Here is an 18,396-nt window from a genome sequence, read left to right as displayed (position 1 = left end):
ATTGTTTTTGTCTTTTCGGATTTCATCCTTCCTCTGGACTTAGTCTAATCAATCAAGCACGATTTCGACACATTTTATTTTGGACTCGGAGGAAGATACGTTGAGAAAAACATAATACGCATGATACGGAAGAATGTCACCCAACCCACGGACACAACGCAAACACAGTTATGTCACCTTGACATTGATCCGAAACCAGGACCTATAAAACCCCGCTCTATCTCCTGTACCTAGGCGACATAGCTTAAGCAGTCAACGGTTTCACCTGGCTGTGGACCACAGACTACAACCTGTGGCTGAAAAGTACAACAGCTGTTTGATTACAACCACCTCGGGCTGACAATATTGTGCGACTGTACTCTATCTGCCTCTGCAGCGAAGCGCGACCGCTGGCCAGGTATACCTCGATCGATGCTGACGTCAAGCTCTGAACTGGGGTACAAGTTACCTTCTGTTCAACGTGTAGTGGTGTATGAACGACTGCTTGAATTGTAAGACAAGAAGGAATCAGCCTAGCAGTGTATCCATGGGTTGACCTGAGGTCGATCGTCACAGGTGACTTAGCGATGGAGACGCTCTTTAACACAGCTTTGCAGTAAGACTGCATTACAGGCTTACAGTGAGACTGCTCCTCCCAATCGCTTCTCGTATGAAATATACCGCCGGCTTTTGTGGCAATACAAACAATCGTGTCGTGCAAGCGGGAAATCAACATGGCGGTCCGCCGTTGCATACATGTTGTTTGTGCCTTGTTGATGTTCAGAAGTGTTGCTACTGTAACTACAGCATCATCGAACACCACAACCAATATGACGACTTTGACTACAGCCTCAAAACCCAAGACGACTGTGACTACAGCGACAACAGCCGGTGCTGGAAAATGTGAGTTTTTCCTCACGAATTCTAAACTTCGGGATGAGCTGAGCGAGGCTTTGAAAAGTGGAACCAGGATGATAAAGTATAACATTAGATTCAAAGGATATCCTGATGACATTTTACTTGCTAGAGGAGGTGAACTCTTTCGGCCGAACCTATGGATACGATCAACTTCGAGACAAGGACAAAGTTTGTTGATGTTGGACGACAACTTCGAAATGTTGTCGTTGTCGTTGCTTGGAATAGGAGTTGTGTTGATGGACGTTGAGCTCGACGAGAAGCCTTTTGGATGTATGAATCAACTGACAGCAGCGGAACGAGAGAACATGACAAGGTACATGGTATTTAATGACTTTAAGTTACCTGGCCCAGGTGAGAAGAGTGGAAGCCTTACTAAAGGTGAGCAAATATGCAACATGAAAATAGTCGCAATAGACCACGCGGCTAATTTTGTGTATCACTGTTGCCATATTGATCCAGATGGTAATGAAATATGTGAAGATGTTCACCGCGACTTATGGATCAACGTCCTTTTGATATGCATCATTCTCATCAAGGTCCTGGTCGTCCTGTACAGTCCGCTGTTTGTCCCTGACACGTTCTACAGGAAGAAGTTCACAGCCACAGAATATGTTTACCGTATTCCTCAGGACAAAAAGAAAAAGAAAATTAAAATTGTGAAGACGATGTATCCAGGATCTTACACCAGTGAAAACCCTCCGATCAGGCTGGAGGAGCTTGAGGGACTAGAGTACATGAAGCTTTCACTCAACAGTCTGCAGGTTGACAAAATATATGACCTGAAGCTCGATCGTATCCAGCTCTTTGTGAAGGCAAGGAAACTGTTGTCAGAGACTTACGTTCCTGTATCTGTTACGAAAATGATATATGAGAATATATTCCGTTGCAAGATGAGAAACCTTCCGTCCCTCAAACCTTGCTGTGATACTGGAGTTTGTGGCGTCATTGACGTGGGCTGCAAGGTGTTAACCTGGTTCAGATGTCTGAGAATATTTGCCAAAATGGTCCTCATTGGTCTCCTGGCCGTCCCCTGGATTATTCGCCTTGTTATGTACTTCACATACGAAGCTGTTATAGTGGAGGAGAAAAACGCAGCAGCGGACCGTTTTCAAGCTGGTATGCACTTCCATGGCAGTTTCACTCTGTACCTTACCCCACTCCATGGGCTGTTTGTTGCTGTTTACATAATAGTCGCCATTGATTCTTTTGCGTATGGACTCCTTGGGGAAAAAATGAAAAATCGATTCAAGTTTATTCTCAGAAAATGTTTCCGTGACATGCGTGAACGATCTCGTTTATCTGCGTATGGGTGGGCAATTAATCTTGCTCTCCTCCCTTTCAAGAGGTTTGGATTGATTGGTTTTCTCCTGGTCCCGTTTTACTGGATCATTCTCCTGCCTATAATGATCCCCGTCCTGGCCTTCTACACTTTTCCAGCTCTTAATCTCAGCGTCAGGCTCATCATTCATCTCTTTCTCTTCATGTGTCCTAACAAAGTCTTGGCTCGCTTCAACAAGATGTCAGAAAACATGGCCAATGTTAAAAATACTCTCAACCTGAACGACATTGGTGAAGAAGAGGAATTCCAGGGAAAAGAAAATATGTCCACAAAAGAAGTCTGTATTCAACTTTTCATCATTATCATGTGTCTCACATCCTTCTGGTCCCTTACATTCCTGCTGATGGAGTGCCTGTCATTCTTTGTGGAAGTTGGAGTGTACACTCTAATGGGCATCATTGTCAATGCCGGAGCCACTCTCCAGTATGTCACTGTCATCTTCCTTATAGGGATGTATGCTAAAAACGCCTTCGGAGGAGTTCATGCAAAATATCTGGCTTACCACAAAATCATCAGAGCCCAGTTGCTCGACAGGAAACAAGAGGAAATGAAGAAGACTGCCAGACAGGAAGCCGATGTTCAGGAGAACACCGTGTTCCGAGTGCAGAGTTCATATAATGCCACTGACAATACTTCCGGGATAGGAATTGAAGTGAAAGATGGATTCCTAAGATGGAAGACTGAAGGTCTGTTAGTGTTCCTAAACTGCATGGATCAGCCTTTTACACCAGAAAAGTTCTTCTTTGAGACGATAAACATGAACTACTGTGGATGCCCTGGAAAGTTATGGCAGAATACTCTTTATGCCTTCTACAACTTCATGAAGATCATGGTGTTTCTGTTCTTTGTGGTAATTGTAGTGCTTGCCTTTGGAAACCAGTTCTCCACAACCAACCAAATGTTGGCAACTTTGGCCGGAGGATTTGTGCCTTTTGTCTTCAGGAATTTCTTCATGAAAGGAGGTGCTTCCTTTACAGTTGACACTGGAAGTATTCAGTTCGTGACTGAATTTGACAGAACCATTGCCGCCTTTACACAGAAGTGGTTTGTGTCGGACATCGTACCAGCATCCATCACGGAGGCTGGAGTACCACTTGAATCTGCGGATGAAGTCAAGCCAGAGGAAAAGGAAGGAAGAATTGACGAGAGGGAAACAGTGAATCCAGAAAACAACAATGGTGAAAATAAAGATACAACCCCCCTCATTGATACCAGTGTGACCAATGAGACAAATGACATTAGACTTGAAATTGAATCTGATGACTCGGAGATGGATGAAACTAAGGTAGATTTAATCATTGATATAGCCAGGTTCGACAAGTTAAATCGCCGTATTGGCATGGAAGGGTCTCTGGTAAATGTAGGTTCCTTGTCAATGCTGGCAGATGGTAATTCATCAATATACAGATCTCCACGGCTGTCAAATGCACTTGTTGTGTAGTCATCCATTTAAAGTAATAATTGAAACACCTGATGTCATCACTGATTTTCAGTGACCCTTTCGTATAATTTCCACAGCTATATTTACCTTAAGCATTATTTGTTTCGGAGGACAGTCAAGGCTGACGTTCTATAATATACTTATGTGTAAAATAAGGAGACGTACACGAATAACATTGAAAAAGTGCTTCCTGTCATACTCATGATTCAGATCTTAAAATACAATAAACTATAATATTCCTTTCATACAATGTCCGCAGCTTCGGTCCCATTTGCACAAAACATATCTTGTTTCTCAGCCAAGACTTAGTATTCTTTAACACGGATATTCTCCAATTTTGAAATCCTATTTTTTAGATAAATGCTAGTTTTATTTTTTGATACCGTGATAAACTATTTGGTTGTACTGTCCTGCGTCAACAGGACTTTAATACTTGTATATTTATCACGAGTTCATAACTATTTTATTACTATGTCTGCAATGCCGCCGCTGTGACTATAAACTTTAAATCACTCATTTACTGGCCTATATTTAATGATTTGTTATTTACTGATAAGTAAAGAAAAGAAACGTAAATCAATACCACTGAAAAAGCTGTCACCGTTATACTCATTAAGACTTATTCAGACCTAAAACTACGTCTTCTGTTTCCTGTTTTTAATGTGAAAGATATTACTTGTTTTTTTATAACATATCCAAATAATATCTAGCCAACACGTGTATGACGCCTGAACAGTTTCCTTATACCTTATCACCAGTGCATCAAGAGCATCATGTAAAATTGGCAAGTATAACATTTTCGACGTGTATAACCACATACAAATGTAGTATGTCGGTTTAACTGCAATGACATGACCAAGATCTCAAGTTGGACAAAAGGTCCAGCTGTTTCTTGTAACATGATCTATGAAGATATAGATCTTTGTATTACAGGCTAATATTATGTCTCAACACTGCCTACTGTGCGTAAACACGCACATTCCCCGCTTATCAAATTTGTCTTTACTCGTACACTATTCTCACACTGATTGTGTGTAATATGTACTGATAGGTTCATTGGTGGTATTGTATTCGCATATGTAGGTTTAGTTACTATTAGCGAGTGCAAACTATTTGGATATGCAGCTGTGCTTGAAATTGCAATATGGAAAGAAACACATCTTGAATCATGGTCAATTCTCAAAGCGACCACTTTAAAATCTGGAATTAATCTAAAACAGAAATTTGTGGTTGTTTTATCAGGTAAAAAACATGAAACATAATATTTCAGTTATGAAGTCTTTCATAATCAACTTTGAATTCTGGATTGATCATAAAAAAAAATTACTCTGTTACTATGCAGGTAAATAACAGCTGTATACCACGATACCATATTGTCTGTCAACGCATATGACATGCTATATTACTATTTAAAGCATAAAAGGCGTTCTGCGCATGTGCCTCTTCAGATCAATACAACCATATTGGCAACTATGCATACTGCTCAAAATAGCTCGAACATTAACTCAGGTAAACGCGTTTGTACTGAAATATTGGCATGAACTGCAATCCATAAACATTCACATCAATGTTGTATATATGTCAAGAGCAGTTTGGTATCTCCGAGTAGTCGTTGTGTAATCGAAGTACTGCACTGAGTGATAGTCTGATATGGCCTTCACACCTGCCCACCAGCATGTAAACTGTTCTGTCAAATTGTATATTACATCACCAGCTGGTGTAGAACCTTGAAAATATTCACTTTGTATCATTAAATGACAAACACTTATCATAACATGGAAGTGAATCACGTGATATCATTAATATTGACGAGGCGTCACCACGAGCAGGAAGTACATTGATGTGCTCAGCTGTTAAAGTCTTCATGACAACAGCCCTTTGTTACCCTTGGTTCAAAGTTAGAGGTGGCCGAGTGGTAAAAGCGCACGCTCTTCAGACCCGAAGACCCAGGTTCGATTCCCCACATGAACACAATGTGAGAAGCCATTTTCCGATATTCCTGTGGTGATATTGCTGAAAATCGATAAAACGGCGTAAAACATCACTCACTCAAAATTAACACGCAAAAATCGGAAACTAGAACAGTCAGTTTTTGAAGTAGAACCAACTTACAGTAAAATCACAGCATCTACCTGTGAGGCAACTTGCCAACTGTAGGTAGAAGCTTTGTCAGTAATGACCGGGGTTAAATTCAAGCACTAGAAGCAGATGGTAAATATGAATGGTATACACACACTTGATTATAACGATTATTAATATATTTACCCCTTTTGTTCCATGTATTTGACCCTGGTGAGTTTTTAATATACAAGGTATTTTCTGCAACTGTCAGACATATGGGGAATTTTAATATATTTTTGACAACTGTCAGATTTTGTCAATGTATTCTATCCGTTGAGAGACTTTAATATATTTTTCACATGTCAGAATTTGTCCATGTACTTTGACCTAGGTGAGACCTTTCATATATTTTTTCACAACTGTCTCATTTTGTCAAGTCATGCTTGATAAAACATGTATATGTCTCCACAACATTATCTCTGTCCTTCAGCTTGTATAATGTACTTATATGCTGGAGTCTGAGGGACGCCATGATTAATGTTACGTGGAATGCCCGTAATTGTTGGATGAGCATTTCTGTCACAGTCTATTCTACCTTTTGAAATTTGACGCATCGAATGACATAACACTTGCTGCCTTCAAATACACTGACGTCTTTACGTCTACCATTCATGTCATATTCTCATGTTTGCTTGTGTAATGTAAATATATTGCATGTTCTTTACCTTATGAAATAGGCTACGCATATTCATGAAATCCATCACGTACAAAGCACCCAATACCATACAAAGCACTCAATACCATACAAAGCACCGAAGTTATAGACTGGGGTAAAATCAACAACCCTATCTTCCTGTTGCTTCGACCATGCTTCAACTGTAATTTCATACTGCCTGTTTATGTGAATGCATAACAGTCCATGAATGCATATGGTGCTATCAACTGGCCAAATCAAATGTCCCTTAAGCATTATCAGATAGTGTTTAGTATTGCATGTATGAACTGGCAATACGCGGGAGTCAATCAGTATTTTTATAATAGAGTATGAACAGCGTGTTTGACAGGACTGGATATGTGAGGACAGCATGATTGTTAATATAAGAGCTATATTTTACTCAATTCATGATATTCGCAAAACTACGATGCTCATATTGCTGTGTATTTGGTATATAAATACATTGAACTCAGACGTAAACGATTCTTCAAAGGCGATGTATACACTGAGAACTTAATTAAAACCCTCTGTGTGTTTGCTATAATGTTTTCAACACGTACATGGAATTTCTCAAGGTGACCACAATGTAAAAACATTTTTCTGATCCGTATGATCTTTTGACTCATACAAAACGTCAAAATGAGTGGAAGCAATGCTGATTTTCTAATGATAATTGCTATTTTAAAAAGAATATGCAAAACCATATCTGTACAAGCTTGATCATGCAATGTTTAATGTTGAATTTATTGATGAGTGTGAACATTCAAAATGCCATTTTGCTCGACACAGAGTGTAACCTCCAACTGACTGTGTACCAGTCAGCACTCTCCTCCTTATACCCCTTGTCAGCCTCCTGATCCCTCTGAAGGGGCAGTCCACGTCATACTCGTATAAAGCAACTTCTAATTGGACCAGGTTCTGTAGAGGAGGATCCTTTGTTGCACACGACGTCCAATCATGTCCCAGATATACTCCCATAGGGTTAAGATCGTAAGATATATCATACAATCGTAAGATATGTCAGGGGGTGCTTAACTTAGTTCTTTGTGTATATTCGATACAGGTATCCCATATTATTGACCTAGTATTTCCCGTTTCAGAGCCTAGTAACGTTTTTAAAACAATGATGTTTGCATTTGTGTTAATATTTAACTGTAAGGATGTACTTCCTGTGCCCGGCAGTATAGTTTCATAAAACGTGTCTGTAGTTTGAATTTCTCTTCCAGACTGAAACTCTTTTATTTCAGTCAAATAACATGTTGCTTTACACACAGGCGTTTGAAAAACAAAAACTAGCCACAAACTATTCGATTGTCACTGACGGAGTCTTTGCACTATAGATACGTATTTGTACGCAGTGAATCCGCAAGTGACAATTATATGTCTTGGGGCCATTTTGTCCGCAAGTGACAATTATATATCTTGGCGTTATTTTGTGATACACTGCCCACATTCGTAACTACTCGTGTCATTCCGGCGACTTCTTGTAGGTCACGGAAAGAGACGAGCAGTTATGAATAACACTAGCCTGTGGCTTTACAATCGTCATCTCGCTATATTTCCCTTGAAATGTTAACGACATAACGATTTTAGCAACAGTGTTAAATTAAAACAAGCGATAAAACTCTTACTATAGTCAGAGATAGCACTGACAAGGAGAGTTGATTATACGACTGCGACAGTGTCATCAGCATGTACCGGAACTGTAGCGTGGAGACGAGGGCGGGTTGTTTTAATCCCGACATGCGCAAATGGGATACAATGGCATGTGTCTACTAAGTCAGCAAGTCTGACCACCCGATCCCGTTAGTCGCCTCTTACGAAAAACATGGGCTATTGAAGGCCAATATTCTAACCCGAGTTCTATATTCTATATGCTATTATGAAAATCAATAGTACTGCGTTAAGTGTAAATATGATAATGTGTATTCCGCTTTTCATCAAATATTATGCTATTAATGTTGATATTAGCTAATGTAACATTCTTTTTATTGTGGTGAAACAACGACAGTGTGTCAGAAAACAGAATGATGACAGATGACATCCTGGCCATCTCACTCGTTTGTCATTTCTGTTATATGCATTAGGCTGCATAAGAAAATCAAATGTTTCACGGACACATTTGTTTCAGTAGTGACGAGGGCGGTAGGACTTATTTTTTAAAAAAATGATAGAAAAACTGTGATGACGGAGGGACACATTTTTTTTTCACCCTCGGAGACAGCTTGGACAATTTAGCACGTGTTAATGAATTGTAGATTCAGTCACATTCGTTCTTTGAGTGGACAAATGGATGATCGGGACGCGGCCAAGTCAAAATTATTTTTTTTAACGGCAATAAAAGATTGTTACGCACACAGATAAAAGTGACGCACCTATGCCCGAGAAACATTCAACTTGTTTTGTTTAGCCTTGCAATAGTTCAGATTACAGGGACAGCGGGTATTGTTAAGGTATATTGTACATACAGATGTATTGTTGCTTGCTATTTAACGAATCTCACCATGCCAACAATCTATTTACAGAAAGTATTTCTCATCTATTTTCAAATTGAAAGTACTTTCATATGCTGTTTACATTCCTATGCAAAAACGTTAGAAATAAACCTGTTTGAAATGACATATGATTTTGAGGTGTTTATATTGGTCCATCGTCTGCCAAGGTTCCTGATCTGGTCCAGAGAATCCAGTGGTCAACATCAAGCGATCTACGCAACTGGGATACGATGACATTAAATTTTGTCAACTTAGTCGCATCTTATGACAGGCATGGGTTGATGAAGAGCAATTTTAGTCTAGATCTTCACGTGTGTAGCAGAGCACTGCAAGTGGTTTTACAGCTATTTGTCCCCTTCACACTAAATTGAATCTCTGTATTAGGATAGTCTAGGTTGTGTATTATTTATTATTACCAACTGATGTTTTACATTTGCGATGAGAGTAAGCAAGGTACAGGCGGTAAGGTTGGTTGGTACAATGTGTGGTGGAACACATGACATACAACGTGCGTGGGAGATACATACGTGTACGATACGGGAGTAACGCGCAGTTCGATTGCTACTCTCACTATGCTAAGTGTGCTGTGATAGTACGCATGGTAAATGCAGTAGGTGTGTAATGGATACAACCAAACAGTGGCCCTGTGCAGATTCCGGAAATAACGTCATGCTACAAGAACCATCCTACCTATAAACTGCACTGTTTACCTGTAGAGCGAGACTCGTTTCTGACTAGCCTGTGCAACCTTGTCACCGTACCCCGGCACTATGACGAAACACCTGATATGCACTGATCTTATCAGCCAGCCGAAATGAAACAGATAAATGTTGGTACGGAAATCCATTAGCGCTTTGACACTGTGTGTTGACAATTGGATTAAATAATTGTTGGTTTGACAACTGGCTTAGCGAGTTGTACTTGCTAGGCTTAAACGTTACGTGTGTTTTCAAAAAGATTAAGGGTAGCGTTGGGGTTAAAAGCGTTCGCTCGCAACACTGAAACGTGACTACGTTACGTCTAGCGCCTCTTTCAGCAGTTTTGCGTCGTGTTAACTTAATGAGTGAGTATGGTTTTACACCGCTTTTAGCAATATTCCAGCTATATCACGGAGGGGGACACCAGATATGAGCCTCACTCGTTGTACTCATGTGGGGAATCGAACCCGCATCTCCAGCGTGACGAGCGAAAGCTTTATCCATTAGGCTATCCCACAGCCTGTAAACTTAGGGAGGAAAACCCGAGGTAATGAAGGTTTGGTACGTTTGGTAACATTACCTAGTATAGCATTGTTTTTCAAGAAACACAATCAGGATGAAATTAGGTTCGACCCAGTCACATATTTCTATCATGCACAGAGTCCGTCAGGGTGAAGACCCATTTCTCCACATGACTGAGTTGCTTGAATCCCATTTCTGTCCAAACCCACACGTGGCTGCTATATGCACGAGTAGATTACAAAAGTGTTGACTCTTGAAGATCCGAGTTAGAACTGATCTTCAGTAAACGGTGATCATCCTCGCTGTCATCTTATAGCAGTTTTGTACATTTTATATCAGTTTTGTAGATCGTGTTGTTAATCACTGGATTGTCTGGTCCAGGCTCTGTTGTTTGCAGACCCCCGTCATATATCTGGAATGGCGCTGAGTGCGGCGGTAAACAAACAAACAAACAAACCCAAAGCATGTTACAGGTGCGTTGCAGAGCATGAGAGGAGATTGCTTTTTGTCATGCAGTCACATGAAGGTAATACACGGTATTCACCTTGAATCGTGGAAACCATGCAAAATGACATTAATCACTGGATTGTCTGGTCCATACGTGATTATTTACAGGCCGTCGCCGTTTAGCTAGAATGCTGCTGAGTGTGGCGTAAAACTCTTACACTCACTCACTCAATGTCAACTAAAATCACCAAACACTAATCCCCAGACGAGCCTCACAGACATCTAGGTGTTCTTTTCAGATTGATACCGTGGGGTCTTAAATTCTAACTTCACACAACGTCATGTAAAGAGGTACATTTGTAACATTAACAATGGGAATCACTGCACCCTGCCGTTTAATTCACACGGAAGATGACATTGAGTTAAAACCACTGTCATCGACGGTAAGGCACTGTGCAGAAAACATCCTAACGTATGTCCATGAGCTTCACTACACATCCACCCCAACAGCGAGTACAGACTTCCTGACAGACAAGGTGTAACCTTGGACGTTTAGATTTAGTAACAGACGCAGGGGGCACGGGGTTCGTTGTGTAGGTGTCATTGAAACACTGTCACACAACAGGTGGGTTTTTTTATAGCATGGGGAAACTATTCATGATCAGCCTGGCGGAGCGGGAAGGCCTTGCATGATTGATGATGAACGTCTTCACAGCAGTTTTCTCCCCTGGTGATCGTTCAGCCCGGTAACCTTGAGGTTAAGCGTTGACGCATCACCCTAACCCTGAAGTTCATGCCTCAGAGCAGCACGATTTGCAAGGTTACTCTCCTAAAGCCCTGATGTCAATGACTGCATTCATGCCTCGAACGTTAACACTGCACTTTGGACATGAGGTACAAAAGTTAAGTTGCTTTGAGTCACAGGGATATACTGCACGTCTTAAGATATTCAGTATCAACTTCATTACAGTGTATCTTAACATCATATCTAGTATATTAGATTACAATTTATCACCTAACCGTATACCGTAAGTGATTGTTGTTTGATCAGCGTACACCCACTGCTCTACTATGGGATATCATACTGGTGTTCAGAGGCTGCATAACCCACCTTTGGTAACAAGGATAATATACACGAGAGTTCGGATATTGGTTTTATTTGTTTGTTTGTTTGTTTGTTTGTTTGTTTGTTTGTTTGTTTGTTTTGTTTTGTTTTGTTCGTTCGTTCGTTCGTTCGTTCGTTCGTTTGATACCATGCGCAATGATCAACGTCAGTAAAGTAGGGCGAGCGTGTCAATCATTCATCATGACTATTCGATCAACAGTTTATTATCCACCGGTTTAGTATCCACAGCTGTATTCAAGGTAATCTGTCTTACAGTAGCTGAACAACATTATTTTCATTTCTGCGATGCTGAAGCCCCTAATGAAGCAAGTCTAGATTTCCCCAGGGCCAGGTTTTGATATCACCAATCTCAGTGTGGATATATATTCAAAGACTAAGCGTAAGTCTGACAGCCACAACTGTTCATGTGGTTGTGTACAGAGCGTGACTTATAGAATTGCCTACAATCAAGATAGTCCCTCACACTTTCCATAAACTGTTCAGATGAAAATATCCCTGGGCGATTTTTAAAATCAACCCTTTCAATGCTTTATGTTTACGGTATTAAAATATAATCTTCTTGCGTGCACAGTGTATTAAAGCCGTTGACTATAGAAGCCCGCGAATTGGAGCGTGGTGCATAAACTATATAAATGTATGTATTCCGGCACGCTGCTGGATGTCGTATTGTCAAGGAAAGTCTTACAAAAAGTTTGCTCAGAGACATGTTCCGCTCTGCACGAAATTATAGCGATAAACTACTCATATTTAACTTGCCATCTAACTGTTCATAATAAAAACAGGGAATGAATACAAAATGCCTTGTATTATGGATAATGTTTGTTCGTTGTTCGCGTGTTTAGAATGTTGGGTCGTTTATACCCTTACTGTTCCAGCTCGTTCCGTGAGAAAGCACTGAGTGCACCGGTGAAACAGGATTGTCACCATCGCAATGGAACTTATTTAGCGATGTTTGCATTTTAAAATAACTTGAGTTGCCCCCACAGAAATATATTTAAGAACTGAACGTCAAGGGTGGTTATCATGATGGAAATGTAGGTTTGGTGATTCACCTAATCCACAGTAGAAAACACATTGGCTGAGTGGGTTAGATGGCTGATTTTGCGTGCTGGTGATTAGGTACCTGACTCTGACCGTGTGGGTTTGAATCCCGGATAGCACAACATAAACGTACTAGAATCCGCATTTTATGAGGAAAGTGTAATCCTGAATATAACATTAATGTGGTTAATAATCTAATCGAAGAAATAGATGCTTTTTCTCTTAAAGTAAACAAAAGTAATGCCACGACTCTAAAAGACATTCTAACACCTCCGATACAACGGAAAAAGAAGTTTGAGGAGTTTTTGGTACCTGCTGCACTAGATGTTATGCAGGTGAGCTACAGTGACTGGCGAATTCATTGGTCGCCATTCTCCACTTTCCGTAAACACGAAGACACTATTCGACTTTTTCCGGGATAACACTAAAGAATATTTCGCTCATATGACAAGGAGCATATGTATGTGTGGCTGCTTGTACTAGCCCAGATTTCAGCTGGTTATTTTGTGCTAGCTCACTGAGATACCATGCTGCAGTTAAGCATGAATATCCCACTCAGACACGTTCTGACTACGAGCCAACAAGTCCTTTAATGCCGAGCGCCAGGCAGGGAACAAGAAGTACCATATTGTAAGGTCTGTGGTATGAAGCGACCGAGCAACTCCACAGAGATCTACCTAGACATACTTCAGAATTTTCTGAAGGTTGATGTGTTTGTATTTTGCTTTGATGCATACACAGCCATGATGGGAAGTCGGTGTGTCAGTGAAAGAGTGAGCACGGTGGTATTTGGAAGCTTTCGTACCAGAATTTTGTTATTTGTTGGGTATAATTTCACAAGTTCATCTTTGACACCTTTAACTGGTACATAGAAGTTTTAGTACCTTTTAAAGTCAGAATTTCATAATTTTCCTGTATAACTCTTTCATCTTTGACACCTTTAACTGGTACATAGAAGTTTTAGTACCTTTTAAAGTCAGAATTTCATAATTTTCCTGTATAACTCTTTCATCTTTGACACCTTTAACTGGTACATAGAAGTTTTAGTACCTTTTAAAGTCAGAATTTCATAATTTTCCTGTATAACTCCACAAATTGACTTTTGACACCTGTAAATTGTACTTACAGCTTTGTTATCAAGTTAAGCAGAATTTCATATTTCCCAATTAACTCACATGCAGATGATACTTGGTTTTGACACAAAACACATGCACGGGCTGGGTAAACAAATCAGAAATACACCCTAACAATAAGTGACAAAATAAAAATCAGAGACGCAGCATGCAGAATATCGTTGTAATTTTGTCTAGACAGGTCTAGACGGTGCAATTTGATTACACAAACGTCATGACGTGACTTTAAACAGATCCGAATAAGGGGAATGTTTGCGCAGTGTAACTCGTTAATGCTATATATCCGAACGACTCGTGTCATATTTCACATTTAAAAGCATGTGAGTAAATACAAGGGCATGACAACAAGTGTAGTTCGGTATATGGGAGGAGCTGATATTAAACCAGTTCGTCCCTTCGCACTCTTATTAAAATCTTCTTTTTTTTATTCCAGTAAGATAACTACAATCTGTCAGTAGCTCGACGTACAACGTAGCCTTAGCTGGGGTAGTGGAGTAGCTTAGTGGTTAGAGCGTCACAGGGTCTCACCACGCTGAAGGCCCTGTTTCTTTTCCCCACATGGCTTCAATTTGTGAAACCCATTTCTGGTTGCCCCGCAGTGATATTGCTGGAATATTGATTGATCGCAAGTCAGGTGAACTTGCGATCAATCCGAATCAAGGTTCATATAAGTCCTTGTGCTTCTGTCAGTGCACGGGGTTAACCATGGCTCGGTGGTCTTCAGTATGAATACAGATTGAATTGAACTGGGTTAGATGCATGCAAGGTTTTAGTTTTACACCCCTTTTAGCAATACTGCAGCAATATTCGGAGTGAGTTTAATTTATGAGTTTTTTACGCCGCACTCACCAATATTCCAGCTATATAGCGGCACTGTAAATAATCGAGTCTGGACCCGACAACAGCATGAGCATCCATCTGCGCAATTTTGAACTAATGACATGTGTCAACCAAGTCATCCAGCCTGACCACCCGATCCACTTAGTCGCCTCTTACGACAATCATAGAGGCCCTTTATGGCAAGCATGGGTTGCTGAAGGCATATTCTACCCCGGATCTTCACTGTTCGCAACAATATTGACTACGGAGAACAACAGAAATGAGCTTCACACAATGTACCCATGTGGGAATCGAATCCGGGTCTCCGTCGAGTGAACGCCTGAACCACTCGGCCACTACATATGTCACTAATGGGTTCAAGTACTGACATTTCTGAACTGCATCAATCGGAGATGCTTGAGTGAATGGATTTACGTCGCTTTTAGCAATATTCCAGCAATATTCCAGCAATATCACGGCGGGGGACACCAGGGCTTAACATTTTGTACCCATGAGGGGAATCGAACCCCGGTCTTCGGCGTGGATGCTGCACGCTTTATCCTCAAGGCTATCCCATCTGTCACTAAAGGGTTCATTCCCTACATGCATCACACTTGAGCTAACTGCAAAACAAGGTGACGAGTTGTCTCAATTCGGTGTCCGTGTTTATAAAAATAAATAGCTACAGGTTATTCAAAGCTAAATCACAATCCGCACTTTTAACAAACACCTTTCTTAACATGTTGACTTATACTGAATGTTACCACAGGTATTATCAAGCGTCTGACATTTTGTGCGGAACGCATGTTAGCCTGTATAGCTCCCTGTTTTCTGAAAAGGAGCTGGCTGAGGTGTTCATTTATATCATTTTATACTTCTCCAAGGCCAGAATATACATGTATATCTAGCTGGGGTTTTTATCTTAAGAAAAAACATTAGAGTGAGTGAATTTTAATTCTTCGTCACACTAAGAAACATTCCAGATCTTACGACAAGCAGGGACTACAGGATGTCAATTCTATTCCAGTATTTAAAAAAAACCCCAAAAAACAAATAACAAATAGAAATTTCTGTATAGCATTACTATAAGTCAATGGGAAAATGTTTGGTTCTGTGCAACCTGTACCACGGTGTCTCGTTTGGCCAGATCACGATAAATCCGGCATTAGCCCAGACAAGCGGAAGCGTGCACACACATCCACACGCATTTAAAACGTGAAACCTCATTTCACCTCACCTCAGTGTAAGCATACAGTATCTCGCACCACCCGAGGCCACCCTGAGCTGTAGCATGTGTAATGTCCGTAAATGTGTCTTGTATCTCTATAACACAGCTGGTGAAGATATCAGCTTGGAAGTACGAGGTGCTGACACCCTACCAAATGACAGAATGAACGATTATGCTACCAGCAGGTAATACATCACACAAAAGATTGATAAATTCATATGCGTGGGAACTTTACAGTCTGTTGGAGCATAAACCTTTAGCTTTCTCACAATTACACATTTCATGGAATATCACTGCAAACCAGCTCACATGCACAAGGTATATTTTTATAGAGCATCAGTCAAAAATAATAATAATAAAGAAAATAATAACTAAAGAAGACTGAATATGAGTTTTAAGGTAAACATTGTTTCCTAATTAAATCTCCGTAGTAATAAAAACTACTGCATTAATACATAACTGTAATTCAAACATGATGTCTACTGATATAAAATCGGTACAAGATGATACTAACGTGAGGATTCGGGTTACACTTGATCTTTAGTAACCCATTCTTGTCACAAGAGGCGACTAACGGGTCTTGGTTGACACGTCATATCCCAATTTCGCGCATCCCACAACCCCTCCTTGGGTCAGCCTATGATGACAAAACCTAACTTTTCAGCTCACTGGTCCACAGAACCACTAACCTTTCAAATCAGCTGACCTTAAAGCGTAGATCAATGTTCATGCTGTTCATCACTGGATTGTCTGACAATCCGCCATATAGCTAAAATATTGCTGAGTGCAGCGTTAAATATCAAATTCTGCAAATATGCAATTCTGATATCCTCAGATACCGGGTCACAGATCAGTAGCTCGTAAATACCTGGCGTAAGATAACGTGTTTGAAGGAGTTTAGAGGTATGACTGAAATACCCGGGGGAGTTTATGGTCTATGTGGTCGAAGGTGAAAGGTATAAACTTGGTATGCATCTACATACGAGGATATAACTATAGAAATGCTTTGTTTGTAGATTAACACCCGCAATGTAATACTCTTCCCCCTGTGGTTAAATGTAGGCTGGGTATTAACTGATTATCGATTAGATTCATGTGAAGCAGTTTTATATTAGTAGGTGTAGAACGTGGAGTTTCTCTCTCTCTCTCTCCATGTGTGTGTGTGTGTGTGTGTGTGTGTGTGTGTGTGTGTGTGTGTGTGTGTGTGTGTGTGTGTGTGTGTGTGTGTGTGTGTGTGTGTGTGTGTGTGTGTGTGTTAAAGCGTTCGATTCCCTGCGTGGGTGCAATGTGTCAACCCCCTTTCCCACGCAATGATACTGATGGAATATTGCTAAAAGTGGCGTAAAACTAAACTCACTCACTCATTCCACCTGAACAGTAAACATTTCGAGACATGGAAACCGAGGTAGGCAGCTGACGTACATCATTTACACAACGTACGGTACATGTATATGCTCTGTGTGGAACATTTATTCCTTCTCTGAATTCAGTTTTTCTTTGTTGTGTCCTTTAGAATATTTATCTTTAATATCAAAATATCAATACCTGATAGTGGAAAGTGAGGCCAGTGTACCTGCTCTTGGAATTTGAAAAGCTTTAAAAAAGAAAAACACGAATTATATTGCCGTATTTCCTTTCTTATCTACGACAATGGCGTCATTTAATCAGAGATACAACGTGCATGAATCTGGCATCGGCATACAGCATAATGGTTACCTGTTGCTTGACGCTGTATCATTTTCAGTAGACTTGCCAAAAAGGGGGGCGATTTATGCGGATGAACTATCTATAACTTATATATGATCTAAACGCATCTTCTGTCAATGTATCTTTTGACCCGTGAAGATGTTCAGTCTTCTGTAACAGAGGTTTATAATGAGAGGTGACACATCGGCTTGTCAGGCTTGCTGACTTTGTTGATACATGTACCCGTGGTTCGATACTCATGTTGTTGATCACTAGATTGTCTCGTCAAGACTCGATTCTTTACGGACCGCCGCCACAAATGCCGGTAATGGTGTAAATGTGCGTCCAAAATCAACCCCCGCACACCCATGTCCAAGGTGTGGAACATGATTTCAAAAGACTAAGGGCAAAGGATCAACATCTGGTGTTTGCCATCTCAAAGATGGTGACTCTTTTCACAAACAAATTTGAAGTTGCAAACGAAATCAACAAACCACTCCTCCTGATCAAAATATAACCCTCGGTTCCAGAAATACCAAACCCATCAAGAAAAGAAATTAATCAATTTTAACTCTGATGTTGGAGAGGATCACAATGAAACATTTATCTCCTTGAATTACATACTGCCCTGGGCAGAATGCCATTATAATCCCTATACCACAGACGACTGGCTGGGATCATATTCTCTGCGTGCGTGTGTGTGGGTGAGTGAGTGAGTTGAGTTTTACGCCACCTAGTGGCAATATTC

The 18,396-nt window shown here is 40.5% G+C and overlaps 1 protein-coding gene across 1 annotated transcript; it reads left to right on the top strand.

Annotated features, from left to right (window-relative positions):
* Positions 1-234: 234 nt before the first annotated feature.
* LOC137296309 (uncharacterized) lies at positions 235-9,072 on the top strand. Its single transcript, XM_067828080.1, has one exon. The coding sequence runs from the start codon at positions 714-716 to the stop codon at positions 3,675-3,677; it is 2,964 nt and encodes a 987-aa protein (XP_067684181.1). The 5' UTR covers positions 235-713; the 3' UTR covers positions 3,678-9,072.
* The last annotated feature ends 9,324 nt before the right edge of the window (positions 9,073-18,396 follow it).

This window comes from Haliotis asinina, chromosome 9, assembly GCF_037392515.1.
Source record: "Haliotis asinina isolate JCU_RB_2024 chromosome 9, JCU_Hal_asi_v2, whole genome shotgun sequence".
NCBI lineage: Eukaryota > Metazoa > Mollusca > Gastropoda > Lepetellida > Haliotidae > Haliotis > Haliotis asinina.
Note: the sequence above shows the minus strand (reverse complement) of the source record. Positions and strands in the feature narration are given on the sequence as shown.

Coding starts and splice junctions, on each gene's coding strand:
- LOC137296309 (XM_067828080.1), top strand. CDS start 714: ATGGCGGTCCGCCGTTGCATACATGTTGTTTGTGCCTTGTTGATGTTC.